The 25113-nt window shown below is 44.6% G+C and overlaps 1 protein-coding gene across 1 annotated transcript in view; it reads left to right on the plus strand.

Moving 5' to 3' along the window:
• The window catches only part of LOC139244024 (ethanolamine-phosphate phospho-lyase-like), a 43171-nt gene extending 19013 nt beyond the window's left edge, over positions 1-24158 (plus strand). Inside the window, exons 7-13 of the mRNA XM_070870952.1 lie at positions 1200-1282; positions 1908-2133; positions 6731-6885; positions 8557-8646; positions 17200-17330; positions 21052-21146; positions 22083-24158. Of these exons, the coding sequence (XP_070727053.1) occupies positions 1200-1282; positions 1908-2133; positions 6731-6885; positions 8557-8646; positions 17200-17330; positions 21052-21146; positions 22083-22256 (954 nt within the window). The 3' untranslated portion in view covers positions 22257-24158. The remainder of the gene's footprint in view (positions 1-1199; positions 1283-1907; positions 2134-6730; positions 6886-8556; positions 8647-17199; positions 17331-21051; positions 21147-22082) is intronic.
• The last annotated feature ends 955 nt before the right edge of the window (positions 24159-25113 follow it).

Below are 25113 nucleotides of genomic sequence, written 5' to 3' on the forward strand. Positions count from 1 at the left end.
TCACACTGAGCATGCGCGAATGCTCCAACGCGCACGCGCAGCGTTGCCGGCAGGAAAAAAACTAGTTTAAATAGTACCCGCCCCCTCCCACTTACAAAATCGGCGCGAGTGTAGGCTCCGCCCCCCTGGGCGCCGCGCCAAACAGACAAGAAGCTGCAGAGCGCTCGAATAGCGCGTTTTTTTTCTGGCGCCGTTTTAGGCGCGAAAGACGGGCGCCCAGCTCTGAGGGGCGCCCGTTTTTTATCCTGTGGAATCTTGGGCCCGTTATATTGCACTGTCTTGCCAAATCACTTGTCCTAACCATCAGTCCAAAAGCTTAGGTAGGTCATGACCTGATACATTTCTTTACTAATGGATAGTTTTTTTCTTTTTTTTTTTCCCCCTTTTGTTGGATATTTTTGCAGGTAGCCATGATGGTGGTCAGTCGCAGAGAGAGTAAAAGCTAGTGCCATGTGTGCAAGTGTGCAGTAATTTATTTGAAGCACCAGCTGGCTCAGTTACTCTCTAACTACTTCACCAAGGCCAGAGACGTGGTTTATTTCCAGGAGGACCATCTACTGTGGAATTGTAATATCCAGGGAGGGCTCTTAACTTTTTGCCTAATATTTGATAACTTTGCAAATCCAGACAGAGGACTGTGACTGTGAGTCCATATGATTTTGGAAAGCGAGCAAGTAAAATGTACTAAAATGGACTTCTGATGTCAAAGAGACGCAAATGAAGCCCATCGCATACTGTGCCTTTGACTTTTCCTGATAAAGATTTGCACTATTGCCAGGTTGCTGTTCTCTTCATACCAACATGTGTGAAACCAGTCAGGGTTTGAAATTCCACTGAAATAAACAAAACTGGTTAAACACTTTGTTGAAACAGTGCCCAAAGAAATTTTGCTTTGGGGCATTAATCATTGCACTAAAGATAGCAGTAGTCAGTGGGATTTCAGCCCTAGTTACTGAAACTTTCTTTATAACATGTTTTTACAAATGGCACTGCAACCTTGAAGAAACAATGAAATGCCCTGATGGGCAGAGTATGGTGAAGATGTACAGTGACTTCAAACATCCTTGCCTTGTATAAGTGACTGAAGTGATTAACTATTCTGTCCCCTGGCTTTCCATGCAAGCACTGACTATTTAATTCCTTTTTTGCACAGTGCAAGCTGGAGATGTGTAGTATTCATGTCATCTTCTTTTGTATAGATGGCTGCGTTTATTGCTGAATCCATGCAGAGTTGCGGAGGTCAAATAATCCCACCACCTGGCTACTTCCAGAAAGTGGCACAGTATGTACACAGTTTGTGTTTCTCTTTAAGGAAAGAAGGCCTCGTAACTTTTAATCTACTTTGTAGTTAACATCATCTTCTATCTTTCCCCAGAGTAAGAGTAGCTGGGACTTTTATAATGCACTGATTTGGGCTCTACTTTGTGTTTTGGGATGTAATAATTTGAAATTTGTGAATGCTGTTTATATATAATTTAACTTATTTTGTGGAAAATGTGTTATTGAACTTACTCTCGTGCCCTATTATGTTTCCCTATGCTGCATGTTAATACCCTAAAGAGACTGGGTAAGAAACTGCCCCTTCTCCCCCCCCCCCACCCCAGGTGAAAACACTGTTGCATCCCATTAGCGCCCCCAGAGGCGCTAACGAGGCACACAACAGAGGAACTTCGGCGCCCCCCCCCCCCCAAACTCCAGTTCTAAATCCTCCTCCATGATTCACACAGTTTAAAATGCAAAATGTTCTTATGACTTGATTATCTGAAGGAATCTACCAATGTATAACTGGTGTGGAGATACATTTTGTACAAAACCTAATTTGTATGGTCTGTGTATAAAGGACCTATTCAGCTGCTTATGGTTTGTTACCATGTATTCTGGAACTGGATTGCTGCTTTTGTTTTCAGATACGTGCGTAATGTGGGGGGAGTGTTTATAGCCGATGAAGTCCAGGTCGGTTTTGGCCGAGTCGGGAAACATTTCTGGGCTTTCCAGTTGCAAGGAGAGGACTTTGTTCCAGACATTGTCACTATGGGCAAACCCATTGGAAATGGCCATCCCATGTCCTGCGTGGTTACAACCAAGGAAATTGCAGAAGCGTTTGGAGCATCTGGGCTTGAATATTTTAACACTGTAAGTTATTGAAGATTCGAGATCGCTAACGATTTTAGAGCATTCCAAGTGTAAAACTGAACCACACAAGACATGAAGGTCCTGGATCCTAGGTCAGTGCTGACTTAATTGATCTTAGCTGGGCTGGTGGAAAGTCCACAATAGTTGGCCACAGCATCCTGAACTAGGGCGAAGTCAAATTAGCCAAGAGTTCATGCTTTTAATTATTATCCAGTGACCCCCTGATGGATGGGCTAAGCTGTCCTGGTCTCTATTTGAATAACCTACCAACACTCACTTCCAGGTTCACATGTAGAATGGGTGAGGTGCTAGAGGTTGCCGCTATATAGAAAAGTAAACTCAGTGAGATTTAGTGCTTTAATGAAAGGAGGAGAACCAGGGGCTTTAGAAGGGGGGGTGGGGGTTGGCGGGGTCGACTGGGGCAGCGGCATTTGAAGCTTTCAGTTGTGTAAAGGAAACTTAAAATTGTAAAATAACTAATGTCTGATCATGAGGATATTTTTGTAGAGGTAGTTTCACCATCTCCAACTTTCTGAAAAAACTTTTTAAAAAAAAAACCCCAATAAAACTATTGGGCCACTTACGGCCGCCCATTTGCGCCCTATTCCTAGAAATAAAAATGGTGGCTGCCGCTCAAACACCCGCCTCTCTGCAGGACTCGGCAGCTGCCATTTTGGTGAGGGCCTTAGCTCTGCCAATAGCCGTGCTGGTCCTGTACATGCAAATATGGAGGGAAAAAAGAAGAAAGAAAGACGGGCTTGGACTCATTGCGCCTTTCACAACCACCGGACGTCTCAAAGCGCTTTACAGCCAATGAAATACTTTTGGAGTAGTCACTGTTGTAATGTAGGAAACGCGGCAGCCAATTTGCGCACAAGCAAAGGAGAGCATGATATCAGGAGGCATGCAATGCCGACTTAACATCACGCTCTATGAAATTGGACCTTTGCGCTGATTTGAGTGCTGGGTCTGAAGCTCGCTCTGAAAACTCAGCGTGCACCAGACTGACCAGGAGGCTGTCAGCACTTCTTAAAGGGACAGGCACATCTTTCAGGTAAGTTTGCATTTAAGCTTATGGACTGGATTTTAAAAATATTTTATTGAAGTAGTGGCTTGGTGCAATATATTTTAAAAGTTTTAAAGTGTTCAGGATGCTGGATGCTTGCAAGGCCTCTGAAAAAACATAAAATGCTGGAAATACTCAGCAGGTCAGGCAGCATCTGTGGAGAGAGAGAGAAACCGAGTTCACACCTCTGGTTGAGATGCTACCTGACCTGCTGAATATTTCCAGCATTTTATGCTTTTATTTCAGATTTCCAACATCAGCTTGTAGAGAGAGGAGGAGGGCGCAGAAGGAAAGATGCAACCCAGACAGCCCCTTTCTGGCTGGGATATCTGGGATGGACTCATCTGCCTGCAGTCCCAGTGACCACAACCCCAATTCCCTTTTCAACATTAGTCCCACACCTTACCTTCCCTCTGTTACTGACCATCGCAGCATCCTCTTGGCCACGATGCTGAAATAAAAGCCACCACAAAGCAAACTTTCCAATCCAACTTTATACATCTATCCATCCAATATGACATCAGGAAATCAACTCATCACCCTTATGGATTCCCTTAATGACTGTCCTGTGTGTGCCTTTGCCTATCCTACTGATGTCACGCAGTGCTACCCCAGTGGCTGCAGCATGGCTGGTGGAAGGCTGCTGACTTTCAGTGGGGGACACTAGAGATGGCCTTGGTGGTCGATTTTGAGCTGGTGGCTGGGAGTGTTAAATCAAGTGACGTTATTTCTTCTTCACTTTCCTCTCCCTCTTCTTGGCCAACCACTGGTTGGGCAGGCAGCATTTCTTGGGTGTCAGAAATTAGGAAGGCACAGGGGTGGAGTTGTGGTCACGAGAGGGCAAGAGTGCATGCGAGAAGGAGGATAACGTATGAGGATATCAGCATCTTTTATCCTTTCAGCCCTGCCACTGGCCAAGGGCTCAGCCATGCCCTTGCCAAGAATGGTCCAGCAACATCTCCTCCAAAGAGGTGAGGCTCGGCTTGGAATGGGAGGTGTGCTTCGTGTTTGGTACAGATTATTGGTAGGTGAGTGATTTTGGGAGGGGGGGTGGGGGGGGAAGGGAAAGAGAGTCATGCATTGAGAAGTGTTGGGTCAAAATCTTGGAGCTCCCTCCCTAACAGCACTATAGGAGTACCTTCACCACCACCTTCTCGAGGACAATTGGAGATGGATAATAAATTCTGTCCTTGCCAGCGACGACCACATCCCAGAAGCAATTTTTTTTTATAGTGTGTATGGCTAGTGGTGGAGTTGCTAGGAGACTGCTTTTGAAGATGCATTCACTGCCCTTGACCACTGGTCTGAGGTCATGAAGCTTCTTTGAGCCAGGTCGTGGGGGCAACACTGTTGGCAGTGACGGCCTCGGTGATCTGATCCCGCATCATTCTCTCTAGAGGGCCTCCTGGCCCCTGTAGATAGAGGACCTGTCTTGCAGTGTTGTCCCCCTACACAAAGCTGCAGTACTGTGTGCGAGATCCTGGGTGTCCCTTTCCTGGCTTGTTGAGCCATTTGTGTTAGTGCTGAATCACTTTTAGCATTTTTTTTTAGGTGCGGAAGGCAATTCCCTAAGAGCTGAAGATTCCCATTTGGGAATTCTTTATAATTTTTTTTTTCAGAAGGCAGTTGAGCTGTAAGAGCTAAAAACTGCCGATTTGTAAATGATTTTCATTTGATTTCACTTTAAAAGGCAGTTCCCCTTTAAGGGAATTCTGCTTTCTAGAATGACAGTCTTGCTTTAAGAGAAAGCTGGTCTTGCTGCAATGTTGCTAAGGCCTCACTACATTGGGCCTCCTGCTGGGACGATCGCCGCACGGTAAGTTTAGCACTATGCTAATGTTAATTAGCCACCAGCATCAATATTCCAGTCTTGCCAGTGGCATTATTATTGGCAGCCGTTAACACCGACCCATGGTGGCACCCGCAGGTTTCTAACGATCTCTAATCTCTAGGCCATTCTTTGTGAAAGGAGTTTTGATTACCCCAGAAAACTGGCTCGCAGTCGTGACTGCTGCTAACAGTGCAAGGATCTTAATTAGTTATAGCTGAAATCATGATTTAATAATATAATAAACCAATGGAGTATCAATTGTTTCTCCATCAAACTAATTCTCTCCCCATCTCCTCCTACCCATTGAAAATCTCCCCTGTGCTTGCAGGATAATCTGGTTGTATTTTTTAAGTTTTTCTCTTCTCGTTCAGTCAGAGAATGCTAATATAGATTGGCAAAGAGGAGACGTTTTCTTTCAATATTGTTCTCATGCCAATGACTACTAGATCTCCATGACCTATTACATGATGGTACAGCTGGGTTAATTCGAAAAGAGAGTAGAAGCTCTTAAGTCATTTGCTTAAAAAAATGCAGTTATATTATGTGTTGACAAAAATGAAGCATTTTTGTCTTAGAATGAAAAAAGCCCAGACCATGTTAAATCTGTCATGCTTAAAAAAATCAGCCTTATTCACAAAGTTACCTGAGCTTGACTTAATACAATTGTTGCACCAATTAATCAATTTCTCTCTGAGCCCGGTGTCCAAGGGAGGGGCCAAGCCATTCAATTTAAGTGAAGGTGAGTGTACAAATCCACCAGTTGGGGGAGGTGGGGCCTCAGCCAAAGCCTGAAAAGATTCAACACTACTTTTGCACTGCCCCCAACCCCAGGAGCAGGCATTTCTGCCAGGATTCCTGGTCTCAGGTCTGGCAGGAGCCTGAGACGCTCTCCTTGTGGCACAAGTGCTGACTTGAGGTGATTGCCCCTTGACCCCGCATATGTTAGCAGAGTCAGCAGACAGATCCCAGCATTTACCCTGGGATCCAAAGCGTCTGAGTTTTTGGGACCCTATTCCTTTACTGTTTAATAAATTTGTTGACAGTTACAAGACTCAAGTCAAAGTCCAGTACAGCTTATGTACTGCTGCCTTCCAAGACGGGAAAGATCACCTGAAGGAATGAGATAAAACCAGAAATTGAGTAGAGCTCTGTTAGATCACCTAAGAATCATTAAAAAAAATAATAGATATCCAGGCATAGGGAGTTGGGATCACTTATAAAAGTAGTCTGAGATGCTGAAGGCAAAAAAAGAAATCTCCAAAAAGTAACAGTTGCTTTATATGGAAACATCTCACACACACTGAGAAACCTTTGAAGTGCAGTGACTACAATTTAGCAGATCACGATACACCTTGATGGAGCAGTAGGCTGCCCACTGCTGTGTCAATACCTCCACCAACCACAGCTAAACGCTACTTAAAAATAAACAAAAGGCTGCAACATTAGTCAAAGTTTTCACTTAGCTCATGGTGAAGCTTAGCATAGTGTGATCAGGCAATCTGGTACATTTCTTTGCTATTACTGTTATAGGTACTGATGGGGTTAACATGTCTCCTTTATGGGAAAGACTGTAATTTTGTGAGAAGGTATCATTTGCATTTGTTAGCTTCATTTAAAAAAAAAAAGATTTTGTATACTTCAAGTTCCTTTTTTGGTTTTGAGGTGAAGTTCTTGACCCTAACCTACATGTACTGTCTCAGTTTGGAGGTAACCCAGTATCGTGCGCTATTGGTCTGGCAGTCCTCAGTGTTCTCGAGAAGGAGGATCTCCGTGGCAATGCAACAAAAGTAGGAAATTATCTGATGGATTTGCTGAAAGGACAACAAGCCAAACATCAGCTTATTGGGGATGTCAGGTAATGTTTTTGCCAAACCAGATTGTTAGCAGTAGGTTAATAAAACTAACCTCCATTAGAGAGAACACATAACAAATGGAAAATTGCTGTGGTGTATTCGTAACACAATCCAGCCAGTGACTCGGATAGCAGGACTTTTCACCTAGATTCATGGAGACATTGGGGAAAATTTTAACCCCCCAAAACAGGTGTTAAAATGTTAAACCCAGCCTGTCTACTTCTGGTTCTAACGAGGCGGGACAGTGGTGCGGACAACCAACCTGCTCCCAGGAGGCAGGTTGCTCATTTAAAGATTTTAATGAGGCTGCGTGCCTCAGATTTTACGAACATTTTTAATTTTAGGCTTACCGGCTGAGTTTCCCTCAGCCCACCAAACTCACCTGTAAACTACATCTGCGATTGGCCGACGCCCCCTCCTGCCTCCGGTCAGGATCTCCCACTGACCTGGCCTTTCCAATCTCCTCCCCCTCCCCCACCACCCCGTGGCCTTTCTGATCTCTCCCTCTCTGCTGCTCCTCAGCTGGGCCCTGAGACAGAAGGCGTACCCACCTGACAGCCAGCCAATTTTCCAATCTGGCAGATTGCAGCTAGGAAACGGAGGAAAAAATATTAATCATGCCCTGCTGTTAAATTCTTGTGTATTTCCAGAACACAAAACTGCATCCCTGTAAATATTGAGTCATTATTGCTTTGGTTACTGTGCTGCTCTTTTTGATATGTGACAAATCACATTACCAAGCTGCTGAGAATTCCACATGGGAAGTTTCTGTTCAGTTGATAGTGAGTTTACATGCTCTCCTTTAGGGACAACCCCCACTTGCCTAAGTCCAGAGAGCTTAGATGCAGGTTGGTAAGAACCAAGGTTTAGGGACCCCAAAGTGTGCACAGGAATATTGCTAGAGTTCAACCAGTTAAAAGTGCACAGTAGATGAGTGAATTTTGATGCCAGTAGGGGAATGCCAATGAAGCAAACTGCTGTGTCCTGGATGCTGTCAATCTTCTTGACTGCAACTGCACCCATCCATTCCACTTCTGACTTGATCCTTGTAGATGGTAGCAATGCTTTGAGGAGTCAGGAAATCAACCACTTAGTGCAAAGTACCTAGCCTCTGCCCTGTTCTTGTAGCCGCATTGTTGATCTAACATTCAATTAGGCTTCTGGTCAATGGTGATGCCCAAGATGTTGATGTTGGGGAATGCAGTGATGGTGGTGCCATTGAAAGCAAGAGAGAAGTGATTGGCCGCCTTTTGTTGGAGATGCCCTTATGTGGTGCAGTTAGTTGGCATTTGTCGGACCAAGTCCAAATGTTATCCTGTTGTAGGCTGGCATGGGCTGCTTCATTATCAGAGGAGCTGTGAATGGATCTGAACACTGGAATCATCAGTGTACAGCCCCACTCCTGGCTTTCTAACTGAGGGAAGATCATTGATGAACAGCTGAAGATGGTTGGACCTCAAATGCCCTGAAGAAGTTCTGACGCAGTGTCCTGGGACTGTGATGATTTGGCTTGCACCATAAACATACTGACCTCAGTCCTTGTTTACCCTCCCTGCCCCAACGAGGATATTCTGTACAATTCCTGAAGGCTGTAAAAAACTGATAGATCAGATCTTGTGCACCTGGTGAAACAATCTGCTTCTCTAATGAGTTTAATATTTCTCCCACTGCAGAGGCATAGGATTGTTTATTGGAGTTGACCTGGTTAAAGATCTTAAGAAGAGAACACCAGCCATGGCAGAAGCACAACATATAATCTACAGGTAAAGAGCGACCATATATCCCAAGACACTTTGGGGCCGAAAATCAGGGTTCATATGCGGCGGAATCGAGTGGCCACCTTGTTGCAGTCTAATGGCCGCCCCGGCTCAAATTCAGGTTGGGGATTTTTCGGCCTCTCCCCACTTCCGTCCCTCTGCTGCCTACCGCCACAAGCGTGTCATCATAATGCGCACTGCCGCTCTCCCGCACCTCCAGAATACTGCGACTGAAATTTTGTGAAAAAAATCATTGCCCTACCGCGTGATGCCCCCGACAGCTTTCTCTGTCGGTGCAGCTTATCCTGTGTGTGTGGGGCCCGGCAGATGAGGCAGGCGGTCCTTCAAGAAGAGGGCACACTGCCGCAGCCGCCATGTCTTTATTTTTGCCGGCCGATTTCCCGATCGGCTGGCAAAATATTGCCTGCGGTTTCGGCCGGGCCGCCAACATGCAGCCTGGCGCTCCCTCTTGGGTGCCAGGTCACTAGCCCAGCGAAAACCCTCCCTGGTGGCCACTGGGCCACCAGGGAGATTAAAAAAAAAATGCCAGATTCTCTCCCCTTTAATGGAGGGCAGAGACGTGGTGACGCACACGCGCTGTGATGTCATCACCGCTCTGCCGCTGAGTGACAGCAGCGGAGACTCGATCCCACCCCAACTTCCGCCCCTCAGCCTGATGTACCGCTGCACTTCCGCCCCCACTATGACCGACTTCCGGTCAGACGGCAAAAAACGTACAAAGTCCGGAAATTCGATGGAAAGGCTACCTCAATGCTCCCGGCAGAGAAAACTTTATTTAAAAAAAAAGGTAGGTGTGCCAGCTTTCTGGCAGCCCTGAATTTCGGTCCCTTTGTTTTGGTAACTGCTAATTGAAATCCCAGAGGTGACCAGAAAGTCGACGCCTGGAAGTTTGAAATAAAAACAGAAAATGCTTGAAAGGCGCTGGAGGTCAGTCAGCATTTGAAAGATAGATTCTTGTTTCAGATGTTATTAGCACTGACTGACAATTTCAATGTATATTTTGGCTATCAATCCACAGTGTTGTTAGTCAGTAGAGTGAGCTGATAATTTGAAACACTCCGTGGGTATCATGGAGATAGTGGCCGAGAAATAAAACTTTCCCGCAAAGTGGAAGCAAAGTCAGCAGAGCAACCGCTCCATGCGGCCATTCTTGCGGCGAAGCCCGAACCAAATTCAGGTACGAGTCCCGGTTTAATTGCCACCAGCGAGCTGCAGGCACTAAACAGGTGACCCGCTGCAGCTCACTAGTTGTGGCGGGGCGGGGAGGCGGGAGGTTTTAATCTTAAGGCTCCTATGCTGAGCCGGCTTACAGATCGGGACTTGGGGAAGGGGAAGGCAATCCCAGAGGGGTCAAACACTCCCACAAAAATAAAAACGCCTTCTATTTTTAGCCTTAACTATGGCATATGAGTGGTGCAGTGCTGATTTTTAGCAAGGAAAATGTGGGTAAATGATTTCCGCTGCTTTTGCACTGAAAAATTGCTACCCTCGAGTTCCCTCACTTTTTTTCTTTCTGGCCACTTCCACCAACTGTCCATCGGAACCCTGTTCTCCTTTCCGTAGCTCTTCCCTCATCACTATAGATTATGACACTACTGTCTCTCTCTGCAGCTGACATTTTTTAGACTCCAACATGTTCAGAATGACTGAGCAGTGGGTATGGGCTATCCAATGGGTCTATCTCTGTGCTCCATTATAATGGAGGGGGAAGAGCAGCAGCAGAGGCAAGAGGCTGTGTGAAGTATCATAGCAGAAGTCAGTAGCCCACATGCCCTCCTCCACCCTGTGTACGGCAGCGTAGATCATACCAAGACCTTTAAGGAGTTGTGTGCCAGGAGACTGCGATCTCCAAAGAAACCATAGGTTACCCGTGTGACATTTTGAAAGTTAGATTTAGTTGAAAGAGAAGCAAATCTGGAAAGGGAGGGCATTTTGGTGGTACCTGTAGTGATCATAATTTAGTTAGATTTAGCATTGTCATGGAAAAGGACAAAGATAGATCATAGAAACATAGAAACATAGAAAATAGGTGCAGGAGTAGGCCATTTGGCCCTTAGAGCCTGCACCGCCATTCAAATGAGTTCATGGCTGAACATGCAACTTCAGTTTCCTGCTTTCTCGCCATACCCCTTGATCCCCCTAGTAGTAAGGACTACATCTAACTCCTTTTTGAATATATTTAGTGAATTGGCCTCAACAACTTTCTGTGGTAGAGAATTCCACAGGTTCACCACTCTCTGGGTGAAGAAGTTTCTCCTCATCTCGATCCTAAATGGCTTACCTCTTATCCTTAGACTGTGACCCCTGGTTCTGGACTTCCCCAACATTGAGAACATTCTTCCTGCATCTAACCTGTCTCAACCCATCAGAATTTTAAATGTTTCTATGAGATCCCCTCTCATTCATCTGAACTCCAGTGAATACAAGCCCAGTTGATCCAGTCTTTCTTGATAGGTCAGTCCCGCCACCCCGGGAATCAGTCCGGTGAACCTTCGCTGCACTCCCTCAATAGCAAGAATGTCCTTCCTCAAGTTAGGAGACCAAAACTGTACACAATACTCCAGGTATGGCCTCACCAAGGCCCTGTACAACTGTAGTAACACCTCCCTGCCCCTGTACGCAAATCCCCTCACTATGAAGGCCAACATGCCATTTGCTTTCTTAACCGCCTGCTGTACCTGCAATCCAACCTTCAATGACTGATGTACCATGACACCCAGGTCTCGTTGCACCTCTCCTTTTCCTAATCTGTCACCATTCAGATAATAGTCTGTGTCTCTGTTTTTACCACCAAAGTGGATAACCTCACATTTATCCACATTATACTTCATCTGCCATGCATTTGCCCACTCACCTAACCTATCCAAGTCACTCTGCAGCCTCATAGCATCCTTCTCGCAGCTCACACTGCCACCCAACTTAGTATCATCTACAAATTTGGAGATACTACATTTAATCCCCTCGTCTAAATCATTAATGTACAATGTAAACAGCTGGGGCCCCAGCACAGAACCTTGCGGTACCCCACTAGTCACTGCCTGCCATTCTGAAAAGTACCTATTTACTCCTACTCTTTGCTTCCTGTCTGCCAACCAGTTCTCAATCCATGTCATCACACTACCCCCAATCCCATGTGCTTTAACTTTGCACATTAATCTCTTGTGTGGGACCTTGTCGAAAGCCTTCTGAAAGTCCAAATATACCACATCAACTGGTTCTCCCTTGTCCACTCTACTGGAAACATCCTCAAAAAATTCCAGAAGATTTGTCAAGCATGATTTCCCTTTCACAAATCCATGCTGACTTGGACCTATCATGTCACCTCTTTCCAAATGCACTGCTATGACATCCTTAATAATTGATTCCATCATTTTACCCACTACTGATGTCAGGCTGACCGGTCTATTATTCCCTGTTTTCTCTCTCCCTCCTATTTTTAAAAAGTGGGGTTACATTAGCTACCCTCCACTCCATAGGATCAGAACTAAAAGTTCTCAATTGGGAAAGGCCAATTTTACTAAGCTAAGATGTGATTTAGCAAAAGTGGACTGGAAACAGCTACTTGAAGGTAAATCAATGTCAGAGCAGCGGGAGGCATTCAAAGAGGAGATCCTGAGGGTCCAGAGCAAGGATGGAGCTCTCAAATCTAGAGCCCCCTGGATGTCACTGGCATAAAAGGTAAGACAAGGCAAAAAATGGAAGCTTTTGTCAGATACCGAGAGCTAAATACTGCAGAAAGCCTAGAGAACTATAGAAAGTTCAGGGGTGAAATTGAAAAGAAAATTAGGAAAACAAAGAGAGAGCATGAAAAAATATTGGCAAGTAAAATCAAGGAAAACCCAAAGATGTTTTATCGATACGTAAAGAGCAAGCGAATAACGAAAGAAAGAGTCAGGCCTATTAAAGACAAAAAGGTAACCTGTGTATGGAGGCAGAAGATGTGGGTATGGTTGTTAATGAAAACTTTGCATCTGTCTTCACAGGAGAGGGGCGATGCAGATTTTTGTAATTAAGGAGGAGGAATGTGAAATATTAGATGGGATAAACCAAGAGACGAAGTATTAAGAGGATCAGCATCTTTGAAAGTAGATAATCCCCAGGCCCGGATGAAATGTATCCCAGGCTGTTGGGAAGCAAGGGAGGAAATGGCAGAGGCTCTGGCCATCATTTTCCAAGCCTTTCTGGCTACAGGTGTGCTGCCAGAAGACTGGAGGACTGCTAACATTGTGCTTTGTTTAAAAAAGATAAAAGGGATAGACCAAGTAATTTTAGGCCAGTCAGCCTAACCTCGATGGTGGAAAAATTATGAGACTGTCACGGATTAATCAAGGACAGTCAGCACGATTTGTTAAGGGAAGGTTGTATCTGACTAAGTTGATTGAATTATTTGAAGAAGTAACAAGGAGGGTCAATGACTGACTAGGGTAGTGCATTTGATGTAGTCTACATGGATTTTAGAAAAACTTTTGACAAGGTCCCACATGACAGGTTGGTCAAAAAAGTAAAAGCCCATGGGATCGAATGGAAAGTGGTAAATTGGATCCAAAATTGGCTCAGTGGTAGGAAGCAAAAGGTCATGGTTGACTGGTGTTTTTGTGACTGGAAGGATGTTTCCAGTCTGCATCGTCCCTCCTGTGAAGACAGACACAAAGTATTCTTTAAGATACCCACATCTTCTTCCTCCACACAAAGGTTACCTATTTGGTCTCTAATCGACCCTACTCATTCCTTTGTTATCCTCTTGTTCTTTATGTATTTATAAAACATATTTTCCTTGATTTTACTTGCCAATAGTTTTCCATGCCCACTCTTTGTTTTCCTAATTTTCTTTTTAATTTCACCCCTGCACTTTCTATGCTCCTCTCAGCTTGCTGCAATATTCAGCTCTTTCTCTCTCCCCACCCCCCCCCCCCCTTATTCTACCCTGTATGCTTCTTGACATCTAGGAGGCTCTAGATTTGAGAATTCCACCCTTTGTTTGTGGGAACATATTTGTTCAGGACCCTCACTATCTCCTCAGGGCTCAGTACTAGGTCCTGTGCTTTTTGTGATATATATCAATGATTTAGACTTCAATGTAAGGGCCACAATTAAGAAGTTTGCAGATGATACAAACACTGGCCGTGTAATTGATCGTGAGGAAAAAAGCTGTAGACTGCAGGAAGATATGAATGGCCTGTCAGGTGGGTAGAAAAGTGGCAAATGGAATTCAATCTGGAGAAGTGTGAGGTAACGTACTTGAGGAGGGCTAACAAAGCAAGGGAATACACAATAAATATTAGGATACTGAGAAGTGTAGAGTAACAGAGGGACTTTGGAGTGCATGCCCACAGATCCCTGAAGGTAGCATGTCCAGAAGATAAGGTGGTTAAGAAGGCATACGGGGTACTTTCCTTTATTAGCCGAGGCATAGAATACAAGAGCAGGGAGGTTATGCTAGAATTGTATAAATCACTAGTTACGCTACAGCTAGAGTACTGCATACAGTACTAGTCACCACTTTACAGGAAGGATGTGATTGCGCTGGAGAGGGTAGATTCACAAGGATGTTGCTAGGACTGGAGAATTTTAGCTATGAGGTAAGATTGTATAGACTAGGGTTGTTCTCTTTTTGGAACAGATGTGGCTGAGTGGAGATTTAATTAAGGTGTACAAAATTATGAGGGGCCTAGATAGAGTGGATAGGAAGGACCTATTTCCCTTAGCAGAAGGGTTGATAGCCAGGGGACATAGATTTAAAGTACTTTGTAGTTGAGGAGAAATATTTTCACCTAGAAGGTTGTGGCGGTCTGGAATGTACTACCTGAAAGAGTGGTAAAGGCAGAAACCCTCCTCGCATTTTAAAAATACTTGGATGTGCACTTGAAGTGCCGTAACCTACAAGGCTACGGACCAAGAGCTGGAAAATGGGATTAGGCTGGATAGCTCATTTCGATCGGTGCAGACACAATGAGCCAAATGGCCTCCTTCTGTGCCATAAATTTCTATGAATCTAAGACCTTAAGCTGCAATCAACTGCCCCCACAGAGTATTATCCATGCAGAAAGGTCACCATGGCCCTGAATCTTTATGGCTCTGTAACTTTCCTGTCAGCCAAAGGGGACTGTAAGGGCCTTCACCAGGTGACAACAGTGGCCCTTTTCTGAGGGCACCTGACCCCATCACCATGACCCATGCAGAGCAGAAAGACAGAGCCATTTAAGTTTAAGGGTTCACAGGCCTCTCTATTGGTCCCCATGTGGCTCTGAAAGTACCAACTCGGAACCCATTGTCAACTGGAAGGGGTTTCGCTCGCTGAATGTGGCAGCTTGTCTGTGATGCACAGCAATGGATGCTGCATGTCAACACTTGGCATGTGGGAAGCCGCCATGGTGCATTCATCCGATGGTATTCAGCCATTATAGTTATTCGTGGAGGAGCGACAGTCAACAGATGGGTCCTGGGGGTAAGGCCTGGCCCCTGAGGTCATGGCTGATGCCAGCATTCCAAGTGACCTGCAATGAAGAAGTGCATTATAATCGAGTCCATGCAGGAACCAGGCAGGTGGTGGAAAGGACCATAGGCCTTCTGAAAGGCCCATTCGGATGCCTGGAGAAGTCTGGGGCTGACTTGCAGTACATATCAGAGGGTGGCAATAATAATTGAGACCTGCTGCACACTTCACAATTTAACCTTGCATCAAGGGCTCAGTCTGGGCATACCTGGTGAGGAATCCTTTGCATCAGATGATACTGAGCTACAGGCCCCGGAGCTCATGGGTGATATCTATGCAGCTGAATTGTTGCTTGAAGCTACCAGGACTGTCGGAGGGCAGCCTGCTACAGAGGTCTTCAGCCCTGATTGCTTCTCCCTACAGAACACCGCTTATCCACTTTCTCTGCCACTTTCCAATAAAGATTGTCTGAAACCCACCCAAGCACTTGACGACATATCAACCCTCTTTGCCCTGACATGACTGTGCCAAGTATCATCGCCTGCACATCAAATGAATACAGTCGTTCCTGTATGATGTGATCACCATGATTTAAGAAATAAGTACAAATTCAACCTGAATACATTAATGGCAAAATAACAAACCAGCCTCCAAAGATCATTGAATTGTAATATAGGGTCGGTCACAGACAAACAGGCCCCCATCAATAAATCAATAGAATAAGTGCACTGTCAATCATCATAAAGTTATGGCAATGTACAAAGCAGTCTCCGTGAATAACTGAGCAAATTAAATGCACTTTGAACTTGATATGATCAATTTCTAGATACATCTAAATAGTCACCCTACTGTTTCCTAACACAGAGCATCCCCTCGATGCCTAGATATGCCTTTCTATCACTTATCTCAGTGCTGCATCTCACAGTGCCCTGAGGGCCAGGAAGATGGGAAGTGTTGGTTTCCCGATGCTGGACTAAAGGGTCAAGGTTTTGAGTTGGCTGCTAACTCATGACAGCTGGCTCCTGGCATTGGGGTGGTCATCTTTCTGTAAAAGGCTAAATGAAAATTCTGAAAACAGACTATAGAAATTTAAAAAGAAATGAAAGACCGACTTGCCTCCTATTTCAAAGGCTGCTGCTGAGTAATGTTGTATTAACAGTGCGTTTATGGGTCTGCACACAAGTTTCCTTGAACCATTATTGGTTATGTCGAAGTTGCATATGTTCCATGCCAGTATTTACATTTCAGCACAAGCAAATGACTTCCACAAGAAACTGGCATGTAATTTGCAGAAGAGATGGGCACAGATCTGAGAGGTGACCACACAATGAGGACTTTAGAGGGGAAAGGGAGGTTGGAGATGGAGCAATAATTTGCTGGAGGGGTCAAACATGGATTTTCTGTAGAGGAGGGGATGACAGTTTTGAAAGGGAGGCGACAGTGCTTGAAGAAAGGGAACCATTTAGAATGTCAGCTAGCACGGGGCCCAGAAGTGGTGGATAGTCAGTAGTTTTGTGAGAGAGGGTTCGAGGAAGCAGGAGGTGAGCCTTATGAATACAACAATGCCTGAAAAATTGACATTTTGGAATGAATGTCTTTTAGGTGTCCTTGGGAGACTAATTGGGCCTTCCTATGGCCATTTCACACCTGTATAACGGGTGCAATGGGTTTAATTTCTACCCCAAGTTTCTAAGTTGAATACAAAGAAGTCCATTAGTTCCTCGCACCTGTTATTAGAAGTGAGGTGCTGAAAGGAGATGGGGAGAGGGGTTTCACAAGGCATTTGGTAGAGGAGAAAAGAAGCTTGGAGGTCATCTTTGCTTTCCAGGATGATCCTGAAGTACTGGGCTGTTTTGATAGAGAAATGTAAGGCACAATTAAGCTTGATGTGGTCCAATCACATCTGGTGATGAATGACTAATCCAGTTGTGCACCAGATATATTCCTGTATGCACCCCTTGGACTTGAGGATCTGAAGTTGGCCATACCAAGGAGAATGAGCGGGATGGTTTAAGCTGGGGCAAGGCTATCACAGCTGGAGACGCGGCGACAAGGAGTGTGTCACTGCCTGTTCAATGCAGTAAACCTTTTTTTTACTCCCGTAGGCTCAAGGAACAAAATATACTGTTGAGTGCTGATGGGCCCCATCGGAATGTTCTGAAATTCAAACCACCAATGTGTTTTACTATGGAGGATGCCAAGTTTGTGGTAGAGGAAATAGATGAAATACTCACAGGTAGGCTATACTATAGGAAAGTGAATACCTGTGCAGTTAACTAATGCACTCCAGGGGTGGGGGATGCAACTACTACAGCACCCCCCCACCCCCCAAGGAGATCCACCCTGACATATCTTTGAAGTAGAGGAAGTCTGCTCGAGGTAATATTCGGGGTCATAATATTTTGAAAACTGCTCCAACTGTTTTTGTTCCCATTCCAATTTTTTATGACTAACACTGAACCACAACTACCAAAGTATACTATCCGGAGCATAAACCCATGTTGATATCCAGTCCAGCATGTATAATGTCAGTCCCCAAAGGGTAGAGTGTAATACTCTCTGTTCCAGCTCATGACTGCCTAGCTTCCCTTTGCTCTCAGACCTGGAAGGCAGATGGGGTATGAACTTAATAACTAAGTTCTCCCCTCTCCCCAGTAATGGTGGCTCCCCATAATTCAATTTTGTATGCCTTCCCAAATTTGATGCAAACTCCACCATCTGCACATTATCATTGGGCGGGCTGTGCTTTACAAAACCCTTTTGTAGTAAATGTTTCTGCATTTTAAAAACCTAACCGAGAAGGGACTGGGTAATGTAGTGGGGTTAAAACACCAGCCTATCTGAGATCTTGGTTTAAATCTAGCACATATGATGGGATAAAAATCTCCCGCTTCTGACTGTAAGGGACCAATGTAAAATGAGTTTGGGCAGTCTCAATTCAGTCCCACTGAAATACTGAACTGGGAGTCTCACTTCGAGGGGCCATTAGGATAGCTGGTGTGGGAAATGGTAACGCCATACTGGGGTGATGTTGTGACACTGAGTTTTAAGGCACATTTTTGAGGCAGAGTAGGTTCATTCATTAAACTTATGCTGTACTTGACTTAGGAGTGCTTGTTGTTGACACTGGATGCCCAAAAGGGAAAGGGCTGGATTTTCAGCTTGTTGTCCCTTCTGTCTTTGCCCCGGAGGGACGGCAGTGGTGGCAGTAAGCTCTTCTGGGTGGGTGGCCAGCTTCCAATGCCCCACCGGGGTTTTCGGGGCCGGTTTCGGCAAGGCGCAGAGCATCACCGCCTGGAAGAGGCAAGCAATTGTGCATCAGGTTTTGCGACACAGGCTCACTTTTTGGATCGCGCCCGACCCGTAGCGCTGTGTAGAGGGCAGTGCTGGGACCACCTATGAAAGCGGTGGTCCAACCTGTAGCAGCCACAGTGATGTAAGTAATGTCGAGCTCAGGTAAGTGTGATTGATTTTTGGGGGTTTTTTGCGATTTATGTTGTGGTGGCGTGAATTATTTATTGGGAATGTTTTTGGTGGATTTTTTTTTTACTCCCCAGACTTTGGCTAGAGCGCACTGAGGCCGGATGTTTAGCTCGGGATTTTTGCATGTTCAGCCGGCTAAGCATCCTAAGAGAGGTGGACAATGCCTCCTTTAGCGCTCTGCCCCACTCTTGGGGCCCAGCTGACTGAGGAGCAAGCTTTTTCCAGGCAGTATCAGGACTGCCCCACCGTCATTAATGCCCCGAAATCTTAAAAGCTGAAAATCCAGCCCAAAATGTTCTATTTTCCAGCACTGGTATGTCCCATCATGCGCACAAATATACAACAAAAGAGAGGTGGTGGGCGGGGTGAGGGAGGAAACTCCACAAGTATGCATGTTTTTTTTATGGGTATTACTTCAAAATGGCAGTCCTAGTTTTATTCTGCTGTCCTGTGTAGTCCATGATCGATGATTTATAGAGTTCCGTGCGTAAAAGCTTGATTTAATAAAAGGCAAGATTCATCGTTGCAGCGAGGGAAAAATTGAAATGTTTAAACTGTAATGGAAGAAACATGATAATAAGTAACTGCTTTCTAATGTGTAAGCAGAAGCTTGATATTGTTTATCTGGATTTTTTAAAAGCCTTTGGTAAAGTGCCTCACAAAAGGATACTGAGTAAGGTTGTGTCTTGTGGGATTGGCAGATAGATATTAGGTTGGATAGCGATTGGTTACATTTTTGTAGACAGCAGTTAGTTATTAATGGCAGTGGTTCTGTTTGGGGATCAATCACTAGTGGCATTCCACAGGGATCCATGTTAGCACCAACGTTGGCGTCCTTGACCAGGCCAACATCCCCAGCATTGAAGCACTGACCACACTTGATCAGCTCTGCTGAGCAGTCCACATAGTTTGCATGCCAGACACAAGACTCCCAAAGCAAGTGCTCTACTCTGAACTCCTTCACGGCAAACGAGCCAAAGGTGGGCAGCAGAAACATTACAAGGACACCCTCAAAGCCTCCCTGATAAAGTGCAACATCCCCACTGACATCTGGGAGTCCCTGGCCAAAGACCGCCCTAAGTGGAGGAAGTGCATCCGGGAGGTCGCTGAACACCTCGAGTTTCGTTGCCGAGAGCGTGCAGAAATCAAGCGCAGGCAGCGGAAAGAGCGTGCGGCAAACCAGTCCCACCCACCCCTTCCCTCAACGACTATCTGTCCCACCTGTGACAGAGACTGTGGTTTCCATATTGGACTGTACAGCCACCTAAGAACTCGTGTTAAGAGTGGAAACAAGTCTTCCTCGATTCTGAGGGACTGCCTATGATGATGATAATGGGATGATCCACAGGGATCCATGTTATGTCCATTGCTTGACAGCATTTTTATTTAAGAATTTGGATGCGGGTATCTGGGAATGATCCACACGTTTGCAAATGACATAAAGATATACGTGGGAATTAGGACCATGGTTGAAAAAAAATAGTTTGCAAGTAAATCTAGACACATTAGGGGAATCGGCCTCTGTCTGGTAGATATTTTTCAATAAGACAAGTGCAGCATGATACATTTGGGCCTGGACAATTCTTGGCAAGAATATACCATGCAAGATTATGTGCTCAAGGCTGCTGAGCATGAAAACGTTCTGGTTCATGAATCATTGAAAGGCCATGACCAAATCTTGAGACCATTGCAAAAGCAAGTAGAATATTGGGATGTATAACTAAGACAAATAAATATAAAACCATATTCTTACCATGTACAAGGCTTTGGTCTGGTCACATTTAGAATATTGTGTCCACTTTTTGTCCCCTCACATGGTGGATATCGAGGCCCTGGAAGAGATTCAGAGGAAGACCAAGCAATTAATACCTAGTTAAAGTGCCCTTAGTTACCAGCTCAGACTTATGAGCTGTGGATTTTTGCACTGGGTTTTGTTTTGAATTCAGGGAGTTATGAATGAGGTTGTTAAAATACTGAAGGGATTGAATTCCAAGGGGATAGGTTATTTCATTTAGCTAAGCAATGGAGGGCCAGAGGGTATCAGTAGAATCTGCAAAGAAAGGTTCGGTACCAGGAAAAACTTCTTTTTAAAGAGAGTTGTCGGTCTCTGGAACCGGTTGAGTGCATGCAGTGAGTGTAGACATACTATGGGCCTTCAACAGGGTGCATCATGAGTCCCTGTGAGTGGAAGAAATCTTGTAGAGTAACTGAGATTAGTACGATCAGTCGTCATGGGCTCCTGAAGCTTGTTTCATTGCTTTGATCAAAAAGAAAATCCCCAGAGTTCTTTCCTGAATTGGCCTACGGTTATTTTCTCTTTCTTTTGCCTCTCTCAAGCTGGGTGGGGTGCACCATATCAGAAGACGTGTTGGTGCACTGTATTAGGGTGGGGCAGGCTCAATGGACTAGCTCGTCTTGTTTTGTATGTTTGTAAATTAGCAACCACCACCTTGTTATGTCTTGTTTTGACATAGATCTTGAAAAAGGGACCCGGGCAAGAGTTCCAAATGAGGAGCCGAGGCCTTTGGGAAATGGAGTCCCCTCGACACTCAGTGGCAGCAAGAGAAAGGTACGTACATTCTTTTTCTCATTAAAACATTTTCTTAGGTATTCAAGTTCAATGTGAATTTAAAGACAAGGATAACATTCGAGCTTGTTGAATGCTATCACTGGGTCCAGGTTAATCACCTTCAATCTTATTTTCATAAATAAAACACAACCACATTAACCAAGAGAAGTTTAGAATTTCATTTTATCTCTGTGCTGATATGGATTGCTACTTGGGTTATCCCAATTATAGGGGTTTAATTTCCTAACACGGTTAGGAATTAAGCACAGATGTGTATGGTTAAGAAAATCTCAGAGGAAATTAAATCCCATAGTAGGTAAATACTGTAGGTACGTACTGAGCCATACAAACCAGGAGGCCTTCCAAGTTCAGTCATTGCTTCGTGCTGACTTAATTGATGCTGAGAACACTGGAAAGGTACTAAAATTGGCCTCTGCATCTCTGAGCTAGGAAAGGGAAAAATCAGCCACAAGTGCTTAGTCTCTATTGACCCACCCACAATGGGATTCTGCATTTGTGGACATCAGGTGAGAACACAATCGGGCTACATTATGACACTAAGTGATAGCTCACTGTCCAGACTACGTTATGACATTAAGTGATAGAACGCAGCTTGGACAGTGAGCTAACATTAAGTGATAGCTCACTGTCCAGACTGCGTTATAACGTTAAGTGATAGCTCACTGTACAGGCTCAGTTGTGACATTAAGTGATAGCTCACTCAGTTGAAGAGCAGTGACTTGTGTAAGACACCAGGGGCCTGCCGGGACCTCTGCAGCCATACTCCATAAAATTCAGGAAGAAGGAAGAAAAGCTGGGGGTTGGGCATTGATTCCTTTTCTAATACTTTTGAACATGTTTTCTGTCGTGGGTAAGCTCTGAAGAAAAAAACATGTTTGTTCATTGCTTCTCTGTTTGTTTGTGTTTGTGAAACAGACTCCTCATGCCAGCGTTCCTGCGTTGAGCAACGGCTGCATAAATGAGCTCTGCAATACTGAGGCCTTACAGAGTGAAGAGTTTCCTGATGAAAACAGTAGCCATTACAACAGAACTGCTTGTGGGCAACAACAGAGTTCCTATCGCTCATCATGCAAAAGGATTAGGACATGATCTGCTTGCCTCATTATTTTTATGTTGTCCTCCTTGCATGTTATCACATTCTGGTTGCATAGAAGAGGTTTGCAGCGCCTTATCACATGTACCATTTAGACTGAGCTGCAACGGTGTCCAGGGTTTTAACAAAAGTTTTTATTTTAACAAATTTGCACGTTGGCTATTAACTAGCGCTGGGAATCAACATAGGGGTTCTTGATCGGGTACCGTTTACGTGGTACATCCTGGGTTTCACCTGAAGTTATAGCAGGCAATCGGGAGAAAACCACCCCCCCTGCCCCGCCCAGGAAAATCCTGGTGTATATTTTGAATTTGAAAGGGTTTTTAATTTTTTCTTGAAAGGATTTTTTTTCCCATTCTGCAGAGACAAAGTACTGCTGCTGGTAAGTGTGCCGACATCATTGTTCATGTGCTAGACCAGGAGCGGTAGGTTCTGAGAATTGGCTGCAAGTCACCACTCAGCCTAGCCTTCCCTCCACTGAGGCTGCCTTAACCTCATGCAGTACACCAGGGGGGCGAAATTGCCCTCCGCCCCAAACGGGACGCACTTAGCGTTTTTTAAAATGTTTTTCTCCACCCCAATCCATGGGGCAGAGACTCGACCGATATTGAGCATTTATATATTTTTTTGCAGTGGGGCGGTATTCTGGGCGGCTGTTCTGTCAGGTCTGCCGCCATTCAGAGTCATCAGTGCCGTGCTGACACATCACAACGTCCCTCCCCTTCAGTTAAAGGGGAGGGCCGCTGCGAACTCTGCATATATTTTAGTTAGGTCCACTGGGCCACCAGGGAGGGTTTCGGCTGGGCCAGCAGCCTGGCACCCAAGAGTGGGTGCCAGGCTGCCTGTTGGCGGCCCGGCTGAGCCTGTGGCCACCATTGTCGGGCCGACCTTGGAGTCGGCTGACAATTAAAATAAAATGGAGGCGCCGGCGGTGCGCCCTCCTCTTTAAGGGCGGATGCGCTGCTCAGCTACACATGGCTTCCCGCAGGGGGCACCGACCGGTGGCGGCACTGCTCCAGTGGGGCAATTTGCCGTGGGATCGTAAAGTGGCTCCCTGCCGGGTGGTGTGGGGTTAACACGTGCCCAATGGGGCGGGAACAAGGGCAGTGCGGAAACCTGTCCCCATCGCTCCCGGCCCAGGGGCAATTTCGGCCAGGTCAGCCCATCCGTCTGCCCCCACTCGCTGAGGCCTATCCTCTTGGAGGTTGTAATGGAGCTTATAGAGGGGGGAAATTTTGGACCCCGGGGCTCTTACCCTACACCCTCAAGGCTCAGGCAATGCAGTCCTCGCTTTGTCCTCTAAGGACAAATATTATGATTTCTCCCATGACGAATGGAAAATTCCTTGGGGCCTTTGCACTGAATTCCTGGTGAAGTTCTGTGCCATTGGTGCAAGTTTATTAAATTATTCCTCATTTCTTTTCTTCTTGGTTTGTCATATTTGACTTTTGTGGGATTTAGAAAGGAACATTTTAGGAGCTGTTGGCTGAATTGTGGATAAATTCTAACTCCGGATACATAGATATGTTGGTATCAGCAACTTAACATATATGTAAGCTACTGGAAACATGAATTTAAACTTTACACGTGTTCCCTGAGGCTTCACTGTATGCACCTATGTGACTCACTAAGACAAAAACTTGTGACATCCCTGCAGTTATACAATCAGATTATTGGCTCGCTATCATGTCTGTCCCTGCAACTCAGAAGGGACAGCATTTGAAGACACATTTTTAATTATGACACCTACTTGAAAGCAACTTTTTTTATTTTCTAATTTAAAAATATCTAGAGCCTAAATTAGACAGATAATATTATAGTAACAGTTTTATCTCTAATCAAACACTAGTTCAGGCTCTCTTCAATTTTTTTTTTATCCATAACATTAAAACCTCATTTACAGAAAGTTTCCATTTGGATCTTATAGAATAGTGATATTTTTAAAGATAATCACAGATTATTGTGATTCTGAGACTGCTGCTTGTGTCGCATTTCTTAATACCAATTTGGTTCTTAATTGCAGGTTGAGAAAGAAAATTGGAGTATAAAAAATATGTAATGGAGTCTAGTTTTTAATGGAATATGTTGGTTTTCAAAAGTTCAAATCAAATTTCTGCAGAAACTGTCGTTCAAGTGTTAGGAAGTCCAAGTTGCAAACTAACCAATCTTAGAGTCAAAGTAGAGAAATGTTATTTTTGTATAAAAAAAATAATAATTTTAATGCTGTATAAAACAAGGAAATGTGCAAACTAGAACAACTCAAACTAAAGAGCACTTCATACTGTCTCTTAATCTAGATGGGGATTTGTTTCATACACTGATACCACAATCATACTAGTAAACACTTATTCATATCTTGGCATAATTCAGAACAAACCTCAACTTCCAAACAGAAAACTAGGATATCACACTGATGTATATAACAGACAAATGTGCTTTCCTTTAGAGAATTTTAAAATTACTTGCAAAGTATGCGGGCCTGAATTGGTTGCCACGGTGAAGATTTCTGCTGTTAATTAGTCAAAGCAAAATCATAAACACATTCTTCATAACTGTTTATAATTTCCCCTTTTTAGCAAGATCTTTGAAATATGTTGACTAGAAAATATATGAACTGAAATGATATAGAGATCCTAAAACTGCAGAGCAGAAACAACCAAACATTTTCAACATTTATATTAAAAACAAGACTTGTACAAAATATTGGACCACAACAATTGTTTTAACAATTGAAATCTGTTCAAGGGAGAAATTTAAGAGAATTGAGAAAATAATGAAGTGACCAGGAGCAAAATGGCACACAATCACCAGTCCATCGAGCTTGCCCCAAACAGTCAATGATGCTGCTAAGCA

This window comes from Pristiophorus japonicus, chromosome 2 (genome assembly GCF_044704955.1).
Source record: "Pristiophorus japonicus isolate sPriJap1 chromosome 2, sPriJap1.hap1, whole genome shotgun sequence".
Lineage (NCBI taxonomy): Eukaryota > Metazoa > Chordata > Chondrichthyes > Pristiophoridae > Pristiophorus > Pristiophorus japonicus.